We start from the raw sequence: 20,170 nt of genomic DNA, 5'->3' as shown, positions 1-20,170 counted from the left end.
TAAGGTAAGCCTCCTACCCCAAACTTCATGTAAGGGTATGTGATATGGTGACCATAGCCTCCTACACCAAGGTTCATGTAAGGGTATGTGATATGGTGACCATAGCCTCCTACACCAAGGTTCATGTAAGGGTATGTGATATGGTGACCATAGCCTCCTACACCAAGGTCCATGTAAGGGTATGTGATATGGTGACCATAGCCTCCTACACCAAGGTTCATGTAAGGGTATGTGATATGGTGACCATAGCCTCCTACACCAAGGTCCATGTAAGGGTATGTGATATGGTGACCATAGCCTCCTACACCAAGGTCCATGTAAGGGTATGTGATATGGTGACCATAGCCTCCTACACCAAGGTCCATGTAAGGGTATGTGATATGGTGACCATAGCCTCCTACACCAAGGTTCATGTAAGGGTATGTGATATGGTGACCATAGCCTCCTATACCAAGGTTCATGTAAGGGTATGTGATATGGTGACCATAGCCTCCTACATCAAGGTCCATGTAAGGGTATGTGATATGGTGACCATAGCCTCCTACACCAAGGTCCATGTAAGGGTATGTGATATGGTGACCATAGCCTCCTACACCAAGGTTCATGTAAGGGTATGTGATATGGTGACCATAGCCTCCTACTCCAAGCTTCATGTAAGGGTATGTGATATGGTGACCATAGCCTCCTACACCAAGGTTCATGTGAGGATATGTGATGCGGTTAATATAGTCATCTACACCAAGCTTCATGTGAGGGTATGTGTTGCAATGACCATAGTCGCCTTAACCAAGCCTCTTCCATACAAAGAAGTTGCCAACAGTGATCCTCCTTGCGAGGGAATTTGATCACCATCACCCAGGAAGGAAAGTGGCATTATCTTGTAACCAGATGACAGAAGATGTGAGCAGCATTTTGGATAAGACATAGCACTATAGCCTTGGAACAGAAGAGGGAAGCAGTATCTTGGAGAGACGTCATACTATAACCTTGGAACAGAAGAGGGAAGCAGAATCTTGGAGAGACGTCATACTATAACCTTGGAACAGAAGAGGGAAGCAGAATCTTGGAGAGACGTCATACTATGACCTTGGAACAGAAGAGGGAAGCAGAATCTTGGAGAGACGTCATACTATAACCTTGGAACAGAAGAGGGAAGCAGAATCTTGGAGAGACGTCATACTATAACCTTGGAACAGAAGAGGGAAGCAGAATCTTGGAGAGACGTCATACTATGACCTTGGAACAGAAGAGGGAAGCAGAATCTTGGAGAGACGTCATACTATAACCTTGGAACAGAAGAGGGAAGCAGAATCTTGGAGAGACGTCATACTATAACCTTGGAACAGAAGAGGGAAGCAGAATCTTGGAGAGACGTCATACTATGACCTTGGAACAGAAGAGGGAAGCAGAATCTTGGAGAGACGTCATACTATGACCTTGGAACAGAGGAGGGAAGCAGAATCTTGGAGAGACGTCATACTATGACCTTGGAACAGAAGAGGGAAGCAGCATCTTGGAGAGACGTCATACTATGACATTGGAACAGAAGAGGGAAGCAGTATCTTGGAGAGACGTCATACTATGACCTTGGAACAGAGGAGGGAGGCAGCATCTTGGAGAGACGTCATACTATGACATTGGAACAGAAGAGGGAAGCAGAATCTTGGAGAGACGTCATACTATGACCTTGGAACAGAAGAGGGAAGCAGAATCTTGGAGAGACGTCATACAGTACTCAATTCCAAAAGAAAAGAAAAACCCAAAGTATAGATGTCGGCACCTACTGATGCATCATGTGTACTGACACAGGTCTGTGCTGGGTTCCATCTGTCTGTCTGTCTGGCAGTAGTTAACGCTGGTAGGTGGCGTTGATGCATGTGAGAACGGGTGATGACCCTATGTTGACTTAACAATGTTACACATGGGCGTCCGCTCCTTTGGCAATCCTGCACACTGTTTGTCAATAAGACAGTAGACCTTAGTGGGGTGAACCTGTAGATCTCTTGCCTCTCGTGTTGCAATCATACCAGCTTCAATCATGCCCAAATACTCGATGATGATTGTTTAGGCCTAATCTGGACATGGTGCATTTTGTTTCAATCAAAGAACTGACGGATGTTTCTTGCCGCTTCCTTCAACACCAAACAGTCTATGTTTCTCATTAAAAACGTGCATGTTGTTCTCAGGACGTGCTTAGAAGGACATGTTCTGGCTAGTCTGCCTCATGGAGGGGCGTTCAGGTAGCCGAGTGGTTAAAACGTTCACTCGTCACGCCGAGGACCTGGGTTCGATTCCCGACATGGGTACAATGTGTGAAGCCCATTTCTAGTGTCCCCTGCCGTGACATTGCTCGAATATTGCTAAAAGCGGCTAAAACCAAACTCACTCACTCACTGCCTCATGGATATGAAGTCTATATGTTCAGTGTTCGGTGTTTGAATCCCAAAACGACGAGTGGAATGTGTCTAGACATGTTATCCTATCAATATGTGTCCTCTTCAAACTCATTCAAGATTCTAAACCAACCTTCTGTAAATTGGACCCAATACCAACCAAGTTCACAGTTTCAATCTTGAATGTGAATTGTGAATATGAGCCTTTCTTTAAGTGTTCTTCCCACAAGTTAACATATGGCCACTGTTAGACCGCTCCTTAAGGAGCCATCATTGGATCCTCAAGTCTTAAAAAATTGCAGACTTGTATCTAACCTACCTTTCATTTCAAAGATCCTTGAAAAGGTAGTTAAATCGTAGCTGCTTTGACATCTTCCAGAGTGTGATTTACTTGAAAAGTTCCAATCAGCAAACATATCTACTTGCAGCATTGAGACTCAATTGTGTTGTGAACCATCTTAAAAAGTCTGTTGACAAAGGTGCTATAGCCTTGATAGTTCTGCAGCTTTTGACACTATTGATCATGACAAATGACTCCATCACTTGGAATCTGAATTTGGCTTCACTAGCAGTCTTGAAATATTTGGCATCATACTTGTCAGGCAGAGCACAAGCATCATCTGCGTGCTCTTGCTATCATTCAGTGTTCCACAAGGATCTGTTCTTGGACCCATCCTCACTTCAGGTCACTTTGGACATAAAACCACTTGGGGCTATTATCCATGATCAACATGTTACTCAATATTACTATGCTGACAATTCACAGCTTTTCAATAGATTTGAACTAGGTCTTCATAGTTTAGTGACTGTAACACCATGGAATCATGTATTACTGACGTGAAGTCTTGGATGACAAACAATATGTTAAAGTTGAAAAAGGAAAAAAACAGAAGCTATTCTAAAAGCACCTCCACCTAGACTTTAGAAGAGCAGAATCACTCAGCTTGTGATGGGTCAGTCATGTATACTAGCCACATAAAGAAACTGTGCACGGAAAAAATATTATTCTGGATTGAAATACAACACAGCAAGAACAAAATGATGCAGACGCTGTAGCAGCTGAATGATCGGACCATAAGAAAATGTCAACGGGACCTGAACAACATCTGTTACGATGACGTCAGAAGATCAAAATGGAGTAGGGGGTCAAACAACAAAGTCACAAAGTCAATAACGGGTATGACCACCCTGTGCGTGAATCACAGCAGTGCATCAGCGACGCATGGAGTCCACCAAATGGGCATGGAAGGCCTGGGGAATGGCCTGCCATATCCTCCTCAAATCCTGTGCCAAGTCACAGACGTTATCTGGAGGATGTGGAAGACGACGCAGACGGCGCTCCATTTCATCCCACACATGCTCTATTGGGGAGAGATCTGGAGAAATTGCAGGCCATGGCAGTAACATGACATTGTTATGGTGAAGGAAATCCATTGCGACCCTAGCCGTGTGAGGACCAGCGTTGTCCTGTTGAAATGTCAATCCCGGGCCATGATGTTGCAGGAAAGGAATGACCACAGGCCTCAGAATCTGATCTCTGTAGCCAACACCGGTGAGATTGCCCTGAACAACCACCAAAGGGGTTCGGTGCCGTGCTGTTATCCCACCCCAAATCATCACAGAGCCACCTCCAAAACGATTCCTCTCCACAATACAGTTGTGTGCATAACGTTCTCCCAAACGCCGGTAGACACGTTGGCGCTCGTCACTGTGGGAAATGTTGAACCTCGATTCATCTGTAAAGACAACATTTCTCCACCATATTCGAGGTTGGCGAACATGATTTCGACACCATCTTAGACGGTTGACTCAATGACGGTGTGTCAGGATGGGACATATGGCAGGGCGTCATGGTCAAATCCCGTACTGACGTAAACGATTCCTGACAGTGTTAGGATGGATATGGCGCAGACCAGGAATTGTCTGGGACGTCGTTACTGCCGTTTGGTACCTGTGTCAGAGATGTGTAACTCGAATCCATCTGTCCTGTCTTGGCGTCGTTACTCGGGGACGTCCTGAACGTGGGTGGTCGGCAACGTCATTTGTGTTCTGATAACGCCTCACCAATGCCGATATCGTGTTACGATGGCATTGGAAATGTGTTGCCACCTGTTGTTGCCTCATTCCCGCTCGGATCATTCCAATGGCTTCATGACGCTGTGCAGCTGTCAATCTTGGCATGATTTGCTTGTGATATGCTTGTGTCTGCGCCTCAGAAGTTTTGAATTTTTGAATGACCACAGATCATGCTTTCCAAAGTGACAGCGAATTTTGAGTTGCACATGCTGTGTACAGCTGCACAGGATGCACGTGCAGTTAGACATTGCACGTCCATAGGCCCCCATCAGTGACGTCATATCGCATGGCACGTGCATGAGCGTTTGAATGTCTCCAATAATTGCTGTGTTCAAACCTATCTTTCATATATGGACGGTGTGCCCTTATATCTATATTTTCTCCGTGCACAGTTTCTTTATGTGGCTAGTATATAAAACTCTCATCTGCTGTCAAGAACCTTGGTGTGAATCTTGACTTTTGTCTCACCACTGAAGGACATGTCAGTTATCACTGCAAAACATGCTATTACCATATTGTCATCTGATCACCAAAGACGCTGAAGCTACTCAAGCACATTCTCTGATATTCTCGAGGCTGGACTACTGTAACAATTTCTTGACAGGGACTTCAAGTCAACAACTGCAAAGGCTGCAAGAGATCTAACACACTGCTGCAAAAATCATTTCTCTTATTAAATTTAGATCAAATTTCAAAGCAGTTTTGAAGTCCCTGCATTGGTTACAAGTGTGTGAGAGAATTGATTTCAAGCTCCTTTCATTGGTGTATCAAGCAGTGCATGGATGAAAGCTTCAGTCAAATCAACAATTCCTGGTGCAGGTTCCAAATCCCAAGTTGAAGATCTTCGGCTCTGGATCTTTCAGGATTGCTGTTGTATCTTTGTGGCATTCACTCCCTGTCACTCTGAAATCAGCACCAACACTTCTGTCCTTCCAGTCTGGGCTTTAATCATTTCCTGCGCTATTCCTTTTGACTCTGCAGTTCTGGTTATAAAAACTCTCAAAACAAACCACTATTGCTAGTCCTACAATTTTGCGTGGGTTTTGAGCATGCCCATGTGGTGTGAAAATATAGCACAATATGACTGGTCTTATTATTATAATCATCTTGCCAATGCCTGACGTGCCAGAAGACATGTGTCATCTTGGTACTACTTGACAGAACTTGAAGTAGCATATTTGACAGAAATGGAAGCAGAATGATGGAAAGATGTGTCATCTTGGTGCGACTTGACAGAAACCGGAAGCAATATCATGGAGAGATGTCACCTTTGTTCAATGTTACAGTAACTGGAAGCAATGTCATGGAGAGATGTTTCACCTTTTTTCAACGTTACAGTAACTGAATAGATGTGTTACCTTGGTACTACTTGACAGAAACTAGAAGCTGCATCATGGAGACATGTATAACCTTGGTACGACTTGACAGAAATTAGAAGCTGCATCATGGAGATATGTGTTACCTTGGTACTACTTGACAGAAACTAGAAGCTGCATCATGGAGACATGTGTTACCTTGGTACTACTTGACAGAAACTAGAAGCTGCATCATGGAGAGATGTGTCACCTTGGTACTACTTGACAGAAACCAGAAGCTGCATCATGGAGACATGTGTTACCTTGGTACTACTTGACAGAAACCAGAAGCTGCATCATGGAGACATGTGTTACCTTGGTACTTGACAGAAACCAGAAGCTGCATCATGGAGAGATATGTCACCTTGGTAAGACTTGACAGAAACTAGTAGCTGCATCATGGAGAGATATGTCACCTTGGTACGACTTGACAGAAACCAGAAGCTGCATCATGGAGAGATATGTCACCTTGGTACTACTTGACAGAAACCAGAAGCTGCATCATGGAGAGATATGTCACCTTGGTACTACTTGACAGAAACCAGAAGCTGCATCATGGAGAGATGTGTTACCTTGGTACTACTTGACAGAAACCAGAAGCTGCATCATGGAGACATCTGTTACCTTGGTACTACTTGACAGAAACTAGAAGCTGCATCATGGAGAGACGTGTCACCTTGGTACGACTTGACAGAAACTAGAAGCTGCGTCATGGAGACATGTGTTACCTTGTACTACTTGACAGAAACTAGAAGCTGCATCATGAAGAGATATGTCACCTTGGTACTACTTGATAGAAACTAGAAGCTGCATCATGGAGACATGTGTTACCTTGTTACTACTTGACAGAAACTAGAAGCTGTATGATGGAGAGATGTGTTACCTTGGTACTACTTGACAGAAACTAGAAGCTGCATCATGGAGAGATGTGTTACCTTGTTACTACTTGACAGAAACTAGAAGCTGCATCATGGAGACATGTGTTACCTTGTTACTACTTGACAGAAACTAGAAGCTGCAACATGGAGTCATGTGTTACCTTGGTACTTCTGGACAGAAACTAGAAGCTGCATCATGGAGAGATGTGTTACCTTAGTACTTGACAGAAAATAGAAGCTGTATGATGGAGAGATGTGTTACCTTGGTTCTTGACAGAAACTAGAAGCTGTATGATGGAGAGATGTGTTACCTTGGTACTTGACAGAAACTAGAAGCTGCATCATGAATAGATGTGTTACCTTGGTACTACTTGACAGAAACTAGAAGCAGAATGATGGAAAGATGTGTCATCTTGGTGCGACTTGACAGAAACCGGAAGCAATATCATGGAGAGATGTCACCTTTGTTCAATGTTACAGTAACTGGAAGCAATGTCATGGAGAGATGTTTCACCTTTTTTCAACGTTACAGTAACTGAATAGATGTGTTACCTTGGTACTACTTGACAGAAACTAGAAGCTGCATCATGGAGACATGTGTTACCTTGGTACGACTTGACAGAAATTAGAAGCTGCATCATGGAGATATGTGTTACCTTGGTACTACTTGACAGAAACTAGAAGCTGCATCATGGAGACATGTGTTACCTTGGTACTACTTGACAGAAACTAGAAGCTGCATCATGGAGAGATATGTTACCTTGGTACGACTTGACAGAAACCAGAAGCTGCATCATGGAGAGATATGTCACCTTGGTACTACTTGACAGAAACCAGAAGCTGCATCATGGAGACATGTGTTACCTTGGTACTACTTGACAGAAACTAGAAGCTGCATCATGAAGAGATATGTCACCTTGGTACTACTTGACAGAAACTAGAAGCTGCATAATGGAGACATGTGTTACCTTGTTACTACTTGACAGAAACTAGAAGCTGTATGATGGAGAGATGTGTTACCTTGGTACTACTTGACAGAAACTAGAAGCTGTATGATGGAGAGATGTGTTACCTTGGTACTTGACAGAAACTAGAAGCTGCATCATGGAGAGATGTGTTACCTTGGTACTACTTGACAGAAACTAGAAGCTGCATCATGGAGACATGTGTTACCTTGGTACTACTTGACAGAAACTAGAAGCTGCATCATGAATAGATGTGTTATCTTGGTACTTGACAGAAAATAGAAGCTGTATGATGGAGAGATGTGTTATCTTGGTACTTGACAGAAACTAGAAGCTGCATCATGAATATATGTGTTACCTTGGTACTACTTGACAGAAACTAGAAGCTGTATGATGGAGAGATGTGTTACCTTGGTTCTTGACAGAAACTAGAAGCTGTATGATGGAGAGATGTGTTACCTTGGTACTTGACAGAAACTAGAAGCTGCATCATGGAGAGATGTGTTACCTTGGTACTACTTGACAGAAACTAGAATCTGCATCATGGAGACATGTGTTACCTTGGTACTACTTGACAGAAACTAGAAGCTGCATCATGAATAGATGTGTTACCTTGGTACTTGACAGAAAATAGACACTACATTATGAAGAGATGTATTACCTTGGTCCAACTTAACAGAAACCAGAAGGAAGCAGTATCATGAAGAGTTGTGTTACTATTACTTTTACTATTTGAGTGTTGATTATCTTTTTTCAGGAAAAATATATACTTTTTCTAATATACTACCCATGGTATGTGCTGAATCTATTATGCCCCCACCCAATTGTTATAGATTGATTATAAATTGCTATTGAGTGCAGAACTTGGTCATAATTGGTGATCTGTGCTTTATGCAGCTGTATACCATTTCTGTAGAACCATAAACAGGTTGCAGATGTAGTGTGATGTAATTATAATAGAAGTAATATGCATTTCATCATGATACACTTTTCTTCACGTTTTCAACATTTAATCTACACAATTGTTACTGCTTTATGAATTGACAGGATCTAAAAACTGAACTATACATCTGGCTTTATACAATTCAATTTTGTTCCTTCAGAAACAGCCATCCGAAACTTTTCCATCTTGGAGGGAAGAAGGACACAGTGAAACTGTCCATCGACCAAGATTACCTGAAACGGTCAAATTGCAGAGATTACATGAAGTTGACCATCCAAAATATGCTTTGGAGAAACAAAGGTTGCCTGAAGATGTCGGATCACAAAGTTTGCCTGAAAATTTCCAGTCACGAAGGTTGCCTGAAGATTTCCAGTCACGATTGATACCAGAAGACGTCCAGTCACGAAGGATGCCTGAAACTGTCAAATCACAAAGATTGCCTGGAGTTTACCATCCAGAAGACGCTATGGAGCCACAAAGGTTGCAGGAAGATAGTGCTGAGTCACGAAGGTTGCCTGAAGATTTACAGCCACAAAGGTTTCCTGAAGTGTTTCAGCCAAGGATGTTGCCTATAAGGCAGTCAACGTCAGAAAGTTTAATTCCAGGTTTGAAACAGGCAGAGGTTGTTCCAGACTCACTACCACCACCACAAACATTAGGAACTGAATACAACTGCAATGTTTCTGGATGTTTCTATAGAGGAACATCATTGCAGTTTGAGCGTCACTGGACAGAGCGACATGAAGCAAAGGTTATCTATCTCATCTGTTCATTTTGTACTATGGGATGTGTGGACGCAGATGATCTTTGTGAACACCTGGATTTCTTTCACGGGGTCGAGGACAAGATAGAACTTTCAAAATTCCTACAAGAGGCCAAACGAGAAGAGAGAGATAACATTCACTATGTCATGCCAGGCAGTGTCACAAAGGAAAGCTGTATGAGAGTTGCAAAGCCAGCTCGACATGAACCAACCAGATTAAAACCTCCACCCCAACAAACGACAGATGCTAGAGATGTCCAAAAGTGCACAGAATGCACGTTTACTGGCACTATGGATGAGTACTTTAACCACTGGAACATAAACCATGTTTCTGAACTCATTTACCAAACGTGTCCAATATGCCCCAAAACATTCATGAATAAAGAATCTCTTGAGCTTCACATCAAACATGTGCATCAGAACATAAAGATCTATATGGAAAAAGAACCAGATGATCTTGAGGCTGACTTTGATGAGTATCAGAACTTTAATCTCAGAAGTAGTCAGCAGGAAACTGGTTATCATAAATTTCAAAGAGAAGAAGTACACAGATCCCAGACACACATACAAACAATTTTAGGAATGAGTTCAGGAATGAGTTCAAGAAGTAGTCAAACTGGAAACCTGTCTACACAGACAAAGTCCACAGCTTCATCCAGTGCACCATTGCAGTCTGGCCATAATGTGCCAAGGCCCAACTTGGTACCCAGATTGCCAACCCAGCAGCCTGTTCCCAGACTTGATCCTCCACCTCTGGCAACCCATGTGCCACTTCCTCCACTACAGCATATTCAGTCTCAACCAACAATTGTCAGTGGTCCACAATTGCCATACAGACACCTAGTCCCACCTACAAATACACCCTCCCAACCAGCAGTGACTTTACATGGGCTAGTATCATCCTTCAATCTCTCCACATCATCTATTCCCAAACCTGTGCCACCTCCTCCCTTCTATCCTTCCACAGCATCTGTTCCCAAACCTGTGCCACCTCCTCCCATCTATCCCTCCACAGCATCTGTTCCCAAACTTGTGCCACCTCCTTTAAGACCTTCAGTCCCTTTGGTCTCTTCTTCCCAGCCTGCTGTAGCAAGTCAGTTATATCCACCAGCATATCCTCAGCCATCTGATTCTGGGATTCCCAATACCTATGATACAGAAACAGCGGTAGTTGCTTCAAGACCTGTTGTAGGTGCTCAACCACACATAGTTTCTCCTGTAAGCTATTCTCAAGCTTCATTTCAACCCCAAGTAAGTGCGCAATCACATCAATCTCCAATAATGGCTCCAACACAATCCCAATTTGGTGCTACTGTAGCTTCTTCAGTTGGTCCACAAACTTTTCCTCAAGCAGGTGATCCACCACAACTCCCAGTGACTGGGCAAGTAATCAGTCAATCTCTGCAACATGGAAGTGCACTTCAACCTGTCCAACCACAAATGTCTCAGCCAGAGGTACTAATGAAACAACCACCCGTTGATTCCCAGTCAGTAACAATGCCAAGTGCAGATCCTAGTACCACTCCTCCACTGGATCCTCTGGATTTAATCATTATTTACAAGGGCTTCCAAAAAACTCAGGAAACGGCAGCAGAAGATGTACAGGAAAAGGCAACAGAAGACATACAGGAAGAGGCCTCAAAACAGGAACAATCCGAGAGTGAACCAGAGAAGGTAATTGACACAAAAGTATTTGATGAACTGAAAAAATCAGTCCAGCCTGGTTCTGTTCTTGCTCTGAGACCAGATTGGACAAAGACATTGAAAGTTACACGCCCAAAAACAACACCTCTGGATAAAACTAATTCTGTGAAAGAGAATAGATTCACACCCCCAAGTAAAGTAATTCCAAAGTTTGATAGAACGGACTCAGATAATGTCCGAAAGTTCTTACTTTGGAGTCATATAATGATGAAAAGATTAGAGGATGCTAATATTAAAGCGAGAAGAAGGCTTGAATCAGAAGGTGATGGTGATGGTGATGATGATGATGATGATGATGATGGTGATGTTGAAGAGCCTAAGGAAATCTTTGAGTGGTCTTCAGATGAAGAGACAAATGGTAGAAATGTAAATACGAAAGTTAAAGCAACATTAAGTCAATCACATGAGAATATGAAAGCAAGAGCACATACTATTGCTCAGAAAGTGGTCAAAGACTATAGAAATCAGCAATTAGAGGGGAAAACTACAAAAACAAAAGGACAGTCTAAGAAAGGGAAGGGTAAACTAGGGTCGGTTGACAATAAGGTCTTAGGTAAGTTGCTTCAGAAGTCCATTGGTATGGTTAAATATCAGTCTAAGAGTTCTAATGTAAATGCAGATTTAATTAAAAAAGGTATGTCATGGGCTAAACAAAAGATTATATATTTGCTGAAACACGATGAGAAGATGATACCTACTGACATTGATGAAGAAAGTAGAGAAACAGATTTTCAGCAAAGGACAAATAACCGTAGTCAGTCAAGGGAAGGCCTCCATCAAAGGACAGATAACCGTGGTCGTTCAAGGGAAGACCACCAGCAAAGGACAGATAACCGTGGTCGTTCAAGGGAAGACCACCAGCAAAGGACAGATAACCGTGGTCGTTCAAGGGAAGACCACCAGCAAAGGACAGATAACCGTGGTCGGTCAAGGGAAGACCACCAGCAAAGGACAGATAACCGTGGTCGGTCAAGGGAAGACCACCAGCAAAGGACAGATAACCGTGGTCGGTCAAGTGAGGGTGCTGAGCAAAGGACAGATAATCATGGTCAGTCAACACAAGAATTTCAGAACAGGAGAGATTGGAATGCGGAAGATGTGGAAGTGTACGTGGATGAATTTGGGAATGAAGATGAAGAATATGCTCTGGCCTATGTGGATGAAGATGGAGTTCATGTGATGGATGATAGTTTTATGATGGGAGAGGGAGGTCCTGTTAAAAAGGGAGAGAGAATGGATGACATTGATGACGTGTATCATGGAATTGACCAAGGGTCAAGGAGTGACAGGATAAGGGGAGAGCCAAGAAGTCATGTTCAGAGAGGCTATGGAGGAGGAGAAACAAGAAGTGGTCACAGAAATCTTGATGAAAGAGACATGCAGATTTATGACAGAGGTCAAGAGGAGTACATTGAGGATAGATTTTCTGAGGAAGAGTATTTGGAATATGGAGGAGATGACAGAATTAGTTTCAGTAGTAGCAGTCACAGCATGAGAAGGAATGAGGATAGAAGGTCACAAAGGTTTGAGGATCAAATACCCAGAGACTCTGTCTTGGATGAAAGACATTTTAGCCCTCCGTGAAGCAGGTTTAGTGAGGGACGGGAAGATGAATATGAAGTCTTTGGACATGGTAGCCTCGGTGAGTTTGACATGGATGACTTTGTTGTCATGGATGCAGTGTGAATTGGAAACTTTGTTGATAATCATTATGAAGCTACATGCTTTTGAAAGGAACAGATATCTTTAGCCCTTCCCCAGCAGTGCAAGCTATTGGATGTCCTTCGGTGGGCATATTGTAGATGAATATGTTAGTGATAATGAGAATACTTTGTAGCAGGCAATACTGTACAAGTTTACAGAACTCAAGGCCAATTGCAACAAAGTTGTCTGTACAACACTCATCTGATGTTTGTATGGTAAGAAGCTGCCTTGGGAGTGATGGATATTCAAGGACTGGGATGTTTTCTTAAAGATGATAAGGAACTTGTGAGCCATTATGATTAGTGATGAGTTGTTGGTGCAGTCGATTTATTCCAAGAATTCCTTCAAATACACTACCTTTATTACATCATATAGCCATAAATTCCCATTCTGGCTGTCATCACTCGATAAAATCTTTAGATTTTCAACAGACAACCTTGTCTCTTTCTTCTGATTCGTTTTGAGGTAAACCCTTTGCTCAGCCATAATGCAACTGCGCATTTGTGAGGTGGGAAAATGTCACTTCTTTCCTGTGTGGGGGGCACGGGTGGCCCAGTCGTCTAAGGCGCCGCGATTCGCTGTGCAGAGTTGCGTCCCTTTGGGCACGCCAGAAACCTATGATTGTGGGTTCGAATCCCGGTTCGCCCCGATTATGTTTCTAGGTTTGTCAGCACCATACCCGTGCTTGTGGGTTTCACCGAAGTGGTAAACGTCTGAGACCTGCATCAGTTCGGGCTTTCCTCCCACATTAAGCTGACACGCCGCGATATAACTGGAATACTGTTAAAAGCGGCGTAAAACCCAACTCACTCACTCACTCTTTCCTGTGTGTGCTGAAGTAAACATCAAAACCTAATGTTTGGTGATTCCCTGCTGGAACTCAGGGTTTGTCAGTAGTTGGCAAATGTTGCATTGACTCAGAAATCCATATTGCTACAGCAATAAATGAGTAGACTGGTTAGGCAAATAACTGAAGATACATATTATGCATCATCATTATAGCCCTGGTCTGTAGTCTTCTGCCGCTTCGCTTTTAGTGATTAAATCTTTATAAGATGTTTATTATGTGTTATTTCTAATTATGACATATGTTTTGCTCAAAGTGGACCCTGCATGTCTTTATACTCTGTTGCCCAGTAATCTAAAGCTCTGTGGAGTTGCATCAGCTGTGTCTTTGGTTCAAGTCTGACAACCTCCTCGATTATGATCCTTGGCCATTCAGCACTATACCTGCCGGCTTCTATGTGCCAACAACCTGTGTCCCTTTTGGTGTGCCACCCACTTGAAGTTGACAAGCCATGATATGACTGAAATACTGTTCAAGCAGTATTAAGTCTAATGCACTCACTCCCTTTTGTTTTATTTTGGTCTCATATCAAGACTTTGGTCACTGATTAAAGTAACGTAAAGGCAGACGACTCTGGCTGCCTTGTCAAATGTGAATTCATTTCCCTGTTCATAAATCCCCAAATCCATACCTCAATGAGATGGAAAGTTGTATTGCCAAGACATGTACGAGAGGTTTTGAGCATTCTTTTGAGCATTCTTTTGCTTGTACACACTGCTATGTATTGGGGAAAATGCATGAAATAGAAGCTATACCTGTGTGTGTTTTTATGTGTTATCATGTTTCCTTTCAGACTGAAACATTTTATGAATTTCTTAAAATGTTGAAATGTTTCGTTGTTTCAGAATGCTTTTATTACTCAGTCTTCTTTTTTGAGAGCTGAAAACAGAAGTACTCCTAATGCAATAGTCTGCTGTTTTCTCTGTGTAGATCTGTACAGAGCATTGACCAACCAAACAATTCACAGCATACCAATATGACACGACCAGATTAAAGATGTTATCATCATCATCATCATCATCATCATCATCCAATCTATTCATTCTTCTATTACTTTGCTAATTTTACCTGATTGCAAAATAATGATTGTGATCAGGTCGTTAGAATTAGGTTTTTTGTTGATTTTAAAGATTTTACCCAAGGGTGTGTAGTGATATAAAGAAAATTATCACTCAATTTATTGTCGTTCTTGAGAACTGGACAGAATTATTTTTCTTTCAAAGAGAATGAAAGGGATATATATGTCAGCTGTCTTTGAAGGTGCTATTCCAGAATTAACATTTATGGATTTGCATTTGTGAAATTGAGCTAGCCTATTGGTAAACCAAATTAATATATATTCAATTAAACAACTTCAGTTTTTTTCTGCATTGTGACCGCCTCTGTGGTAATGTGGAAAGAGTTTCTGCCCAGGGACAGGAAGGTCGGTGTTTTGTTTTCTGGATATGTAACAAAAGACGTTAAAAGGTGGTACTTGTTACCCAGTCTGGCACTTGGCTTGGCTTTAATAAGATAAGGACTGGTCGGCTCGGTTTTGATATACTGTGTCAGATTAGGTATCCATTTAGACTGTGGCATGGTATGTATTGACTTGCACTATATAAGAGACACGCAAGCACACACACACTCACACATGCACCTACCTACCTGCATTGTGGCGAATACTCAAGGTGATGTTATTGTTCATGTAACTGCAGGTAACGAGTCGGATGAATATTAACAATAATGATGTGTTCAATATTCTTTTTTTATGGGAAGTGATAAATTTGGTATTAAAAACTTTAATTTAACTTGAAGTAAGCGAGAGACGTTAATACATGAATTCCATGACTTACTTGTAAATAATGAGTGAGTGAGTATGTCGGTGGGGGACACCAGAAATGGGTTTGACACATTGTACCCATGTGGGGAATCAAAACCGGACCTTCGCCATGACGAGCAAATGCTTTAACCACTAGGCTACCCTACCGTCTGTAAGTAATGAATAAAATCTTGATCAATATGATATATTCTTCTGTACAGTAATAAAATATATTGAATTTCAAATTATTGTAGTTTTCATTTTCATTTGTGGCCATGCTAACTTGTCTGAACATTTGTTTTCTAATTCTCTGAATTGATATGCATAATTGCGTTAAACAAATAATGCAAAGATGAAGAGGTTTGAAATAAGCATGCTTATGATTGTGGTCACAGGTGGGTAAGAAGTATGTTTTACACAATTTATAGTAGATAATAACATGATTTGGGTTGTGGGTTTGGGTGTGTGAGATGTTATTGTATCAAAAATATATAAATTGTCCCTGAAAATTCTTTAAAAACAAAAGGAAATGCCTGCCACAAAATTTACATTGTTGCAAGGTGTTTTTATTTGTAAAAATTCAGTATCATAAAAAATATATATATGTTTATGGTTTTGAAACTGCAGCTGAAAATATATCTTTTCTCGACACAATCTGGGGTCATTTGTCAACAAAGGGTGGAAGCACTGGTTCACTGGTTAATATCGTGGTCACCTCTGTGATGCATTCGAGACGTTGTTGACGCATCGACCTAACCTAGTTTCCGATGGTAATCTGTGAAATGGCTAACCATTCTTGTTGCAAGAATTGCACCAACTGAGCACAGTTTGCAGGCTGAGAACGTTTCGCTCCAGCACATCCCACACATGTTTAATTAGTACCAAATCAGGAGAATAGGCTGGCCAGTCCATTCTGTCTACCTGATTCTGCTGCCAAAAGTTCCTGAAAACTATTGCACAATGTGGACGTGCATTTTCGTCCTGGAGCAACAGCTCGAAGTGCTGGAAACACTAGATGGCATATGGACCAACAGCTCGAAGTGCTGGAAACACTAGATGGCATATGGACCAACAGCTCGAAGTGCTGGAAACACTAGATGGCATATGGACCAACAGCTCGAAGTGCTTGAAACACTAGATGCTGTAAAATATAGTCTCTGTAGCGCAAAGCGTTCTAGTTACCCTGAACATGGTACAGGGCAGTTCTGTGGTTGAAACTGAATCTGCCCCACATTATCACTGATCCACCTCCAAACCTGTGTCTTTCTCTGACGTTAGCGTGGGCACAAAGCTCACCAGGACGTCGGTACACTCGGATGCGGCCGTCATTTAACTGCAAACTGAACCTGGATTCATCAGTGAACAAGGTACTGTTATACTGGTGCCTATTCCACCGAAGATGCTGCTGACACCACGTCACCTGTGCAGCTCTATGGTGCGCCTAAAGTGGGATACGGACGTCGTGATCTCAAGTTTGCCTCTCGAATCCTATTCCTATTGGTCTGGTCACTAACGTTAGCTTTAGCAGCGTCCCTAATGTATATTCTGACAGCATTAGAAGAAACGGTGCGTTGGCGTAGTGCCGTCAGGACGATGAGTCGATCCTGTGCGCCTGCCGTGATCCGTGGACGACCAGGTTGATGTGGTTCCTACACTTGTCCTGCTTGCTGAAAGCGTTACCATAGTATGTGAATGACATTTGGGGACTCATTACATTAAGACGTACTGCCACATCACGTAAACTGATGCCTTCCTGAATCGATGTCACAGAATATTGAACTATTATCGAGTTGTATGTAAATCCTAGAACGATAATGGTCCGGAAGCACTTCGGTGTATGATCTAAGTTAGATTTAGTTCAAAATATTAATTAAGAGAGCTAAACACCTGCCTTATCAAGCTTCAAGTGCTCTGGTGAAATCAGATTTTCTCCTGTCCAGCAAGAAAATGGAAGTTGTTACCTACCATCTTCCGGTTTGGCATGGACAGCGCCTACCCTTTGTGTATTGGTATTATACTCTTCAAAAACACAGAGACCCGGGTTCGATTCCCGACATGGGTACAATGTGTGAAGCCCATTTCTGGTGTCCCCCGCCGTGATATTGCTGGAATATTGCTAAAAGCGGCGTAAAACAATACTCACTCACTCATTCAAAAACACAGAAAAACAAAACGGATATTTTTGGCCATAAAAACAAAATTAGCGGACCAAGAGGTGCAAGTGGTCTAGGAGTTGTCTAGTTGTAAACACTTGCTTGAATGGTTCACGCCATACAAGTTGGGATTGTATATAAACAAAATGGTTTTGACTAATCAAAATGACATTTGGTAGGACTGCCAATCGTTCGGAGTCTCCATTTAATAATGTCCAGCCCATGTTGACAACGTGCACCGCACAGGAAAGTTCTTTTTGTCCACACAGGAGGCCACCATGTGGACAGTACTCGGATGTGACCACACGAGTCTCAGCTGTGTGTTTAGACCATTGAAGATATGAATTCACACTGATGTAATGGTATTGGATGTACATATACTTTGAAAAATGCCAACACTAATTAATTATTACCCAACCAATGCCTTGTGTGAGAGCCGCTTTGATTTTGTTTTTGTTTTTTACCATTTCCTGAGCTAGGACCTGTGATTGATATTATGAGGAAGCGCTGATACAAATAACTTTTTTGAAAAGAGGGAATGCACTTTATCAAGACCAAAATAAAATTAATTCTGGAAACAAATATTGGTCAAATAATAAGTTTTATTGATTCCATGATGATAATGATTTTGTTACATGAGTGTGTGAGTATGGTTTTGACGCTGCTTTTAGCAATATCCCGGCGGGGAACACCATGTACCCATGTGGAAAGTCTAACCCGGGCCCTCGGCGAGACTAGTGAACGCTGTAACCACTAGGCTACCCCAGCGCCCACTAGTTACGTGATGGACAGAGATTCCACACATACAGGGTATAATAACACGCAATCAGCCGCGTCTCACCAGCCAATCCACAAAGTTGCCTCTTACAACACGCGTAGGTTACTGGAGACACCAAGTTTAAATAGTACTTCAGTGATATTGCGCGTCGGCTTTTAGTGAGAGAAACCTACGCAGACGCATGTCATAGACATTTACAAGGGTGAAATCGCACATATGATACAGACTAAAGATCATCATCAGGGCAAATATGGGATTCGAACACACGAAAAGCATATACAGGATAAAAAACGTAACTGTACTCGCCAAACTGAGAAGGAAAATTGCAATCAAGAAACTCCACCTGTATAGTTTCACACGGTTACCCTTTTGATAAGGTGAGCTGCAGAGCCTATTTCTGTACTGACTACCACATAATACGGCCTTCCTATAGAAAACTGCGTGCTCCGCGGATATAGAAAGGAGATTCGACGAGGATGCGAATAAGTCAAGAAGTAATAATACCACGTTTTATCTGTTACCTTTTCGTTGAAGGTGAACTACATAACCTATCTATTTACTGAATGTCATGGGATGATGCCGTCTTACAGACGTGTTTTCATACCTTGTAATGAGAATATCAGACAAGAAACAAAGCCGTAGCATTCCAATCGATCTTCCCCTTTGACCGCGATCCCCAGCATCGCGACCCCAACTAAGAACGATCCGGTTGCCAGTGGCGTGATGAACGACCTCCGGTACCACGGCGGCCACGCCAGGACTGTTATCCCAATAAAAGATTTGCAGTTGCGTCACAAGAACATTTGTTGGGTGGTAATTGCGAGGTTTACCAGTAAGACACAAACAGACACGATTAGATCTCTGAAGGGGAGATGGAAGGCGGTAGTTTTATGCCCCGAGAAACCAGTACTCTGGTGCAATGACGAGCTGAACTCGACGGACATTGTAATTTGCAGGAAATGGAAGAACGGAATTAGAACATTGCACGAGGATAGGGCCTTGAGGGCACACACAAGGACAGGACCTGGAATTGTTCTCTAATATGAAGCTGTCATTGTCTCGTTTACTGTCAAGGCTATTCAGGGAAACGTTTGACATGCCATATACGCATGGCGTGAAGATATAGCCCTGTGGTGAGAGGTGGTGGAGTAGCCTACTGTTGTCACAACGAAGATCCGGGTTCGATTTCCCACATGGGTGCAATGAATGAAGCCCATTTCCCGTGTCCCCCGCCGCGATATTGCTGGAATATTGCCAAAAGCGGCGTAAACCCATATGCAATCAATCATTTTAATGATCCAGGACACATTGTTGTGAAGATTGTTTTTTATTTGGAAGGAAAAGTAGTCATGATGACTTATCTAATTCTGCTCAGTGTACATTTTTCTTTTGTGTGTGGATTTTGACAATGGAAGCCTTTTGGTAGTTATTGATAATTTAAAACAAATATTTCATCTCTTGTCAAGCAATATCACATTCTCAGGATTCCGGGTCAGAATAGGTCCCAGGTACCCAATGCCTGTCTTCCTTTGGGGACGTTGGTGCAGAATATGTCCCAAGTACCCCATGCCTCTCTTCCTGTATGGAATCTGGGTCAGAATAGGTCCCAAGTACCCCATGCCTGTCTTCCTGTGGGGACTTCGGAGCAGAATAGGTCCCAAGTACTCCATGCTTGTCTTCCTTTGGGGACTTCGGTAGAGAAAAGGTCCCAAGCACCCCATGCTTGTCTCCCTGTATTGAATCCTGGACAGAGTAGGTCCCAAGTACCCCATGCTTGTCTTCCTGTAGGGAATCCTGGACAGAGTAGGTC

General features: G+C 42.5%; 1 protein-coding gene across 1 annotated transcript in view; it reads left to right on the top strand.

Moving 5' to 3' along the window:
- LOC124121333 overlaps window positions 1–12,835 on the top strand; it is a 63,948-nt gene extending 51,113 nt beyond the window's left edge. The window contains exon 24 of the mRNA XM_048396936.1: window positions 8,771–12,835. Within this exon, the coding sequence (XP_048252893.1) occupies window positions 8,771–12,661 (3,891 nt within the window). The 3' untranslated portion in view covers window positions 12,662–12,835. The remainder of the gene's footprint in view (window positions 1–8,770) is intronic.
- The last annotated feature ends 7,335 nt before the right edge of the window (window positions 12,836–20,170 follow it).

This window comes from Haliotis rufescens, unplaced genomic scaffold (genome assembly GCF_023055435.1).
Source record: "Haliotis rufescens isolate VD_foot unplaced genomic scaffold, xgHalRufe1.0.p SCAF_16, whole genome shotgun sequence".
Taxonomy (NCBI): Eukaryota; Metazoa; Mollusca; class Gastropoda; order Lepetellida; family Haliotidae; genus Haliotis; species Haliotis rufescens.
Note: the sequence above shows the minus strand (reverse complement) of the source record. Positions and strands in the feature narration are given on the sequence as shown.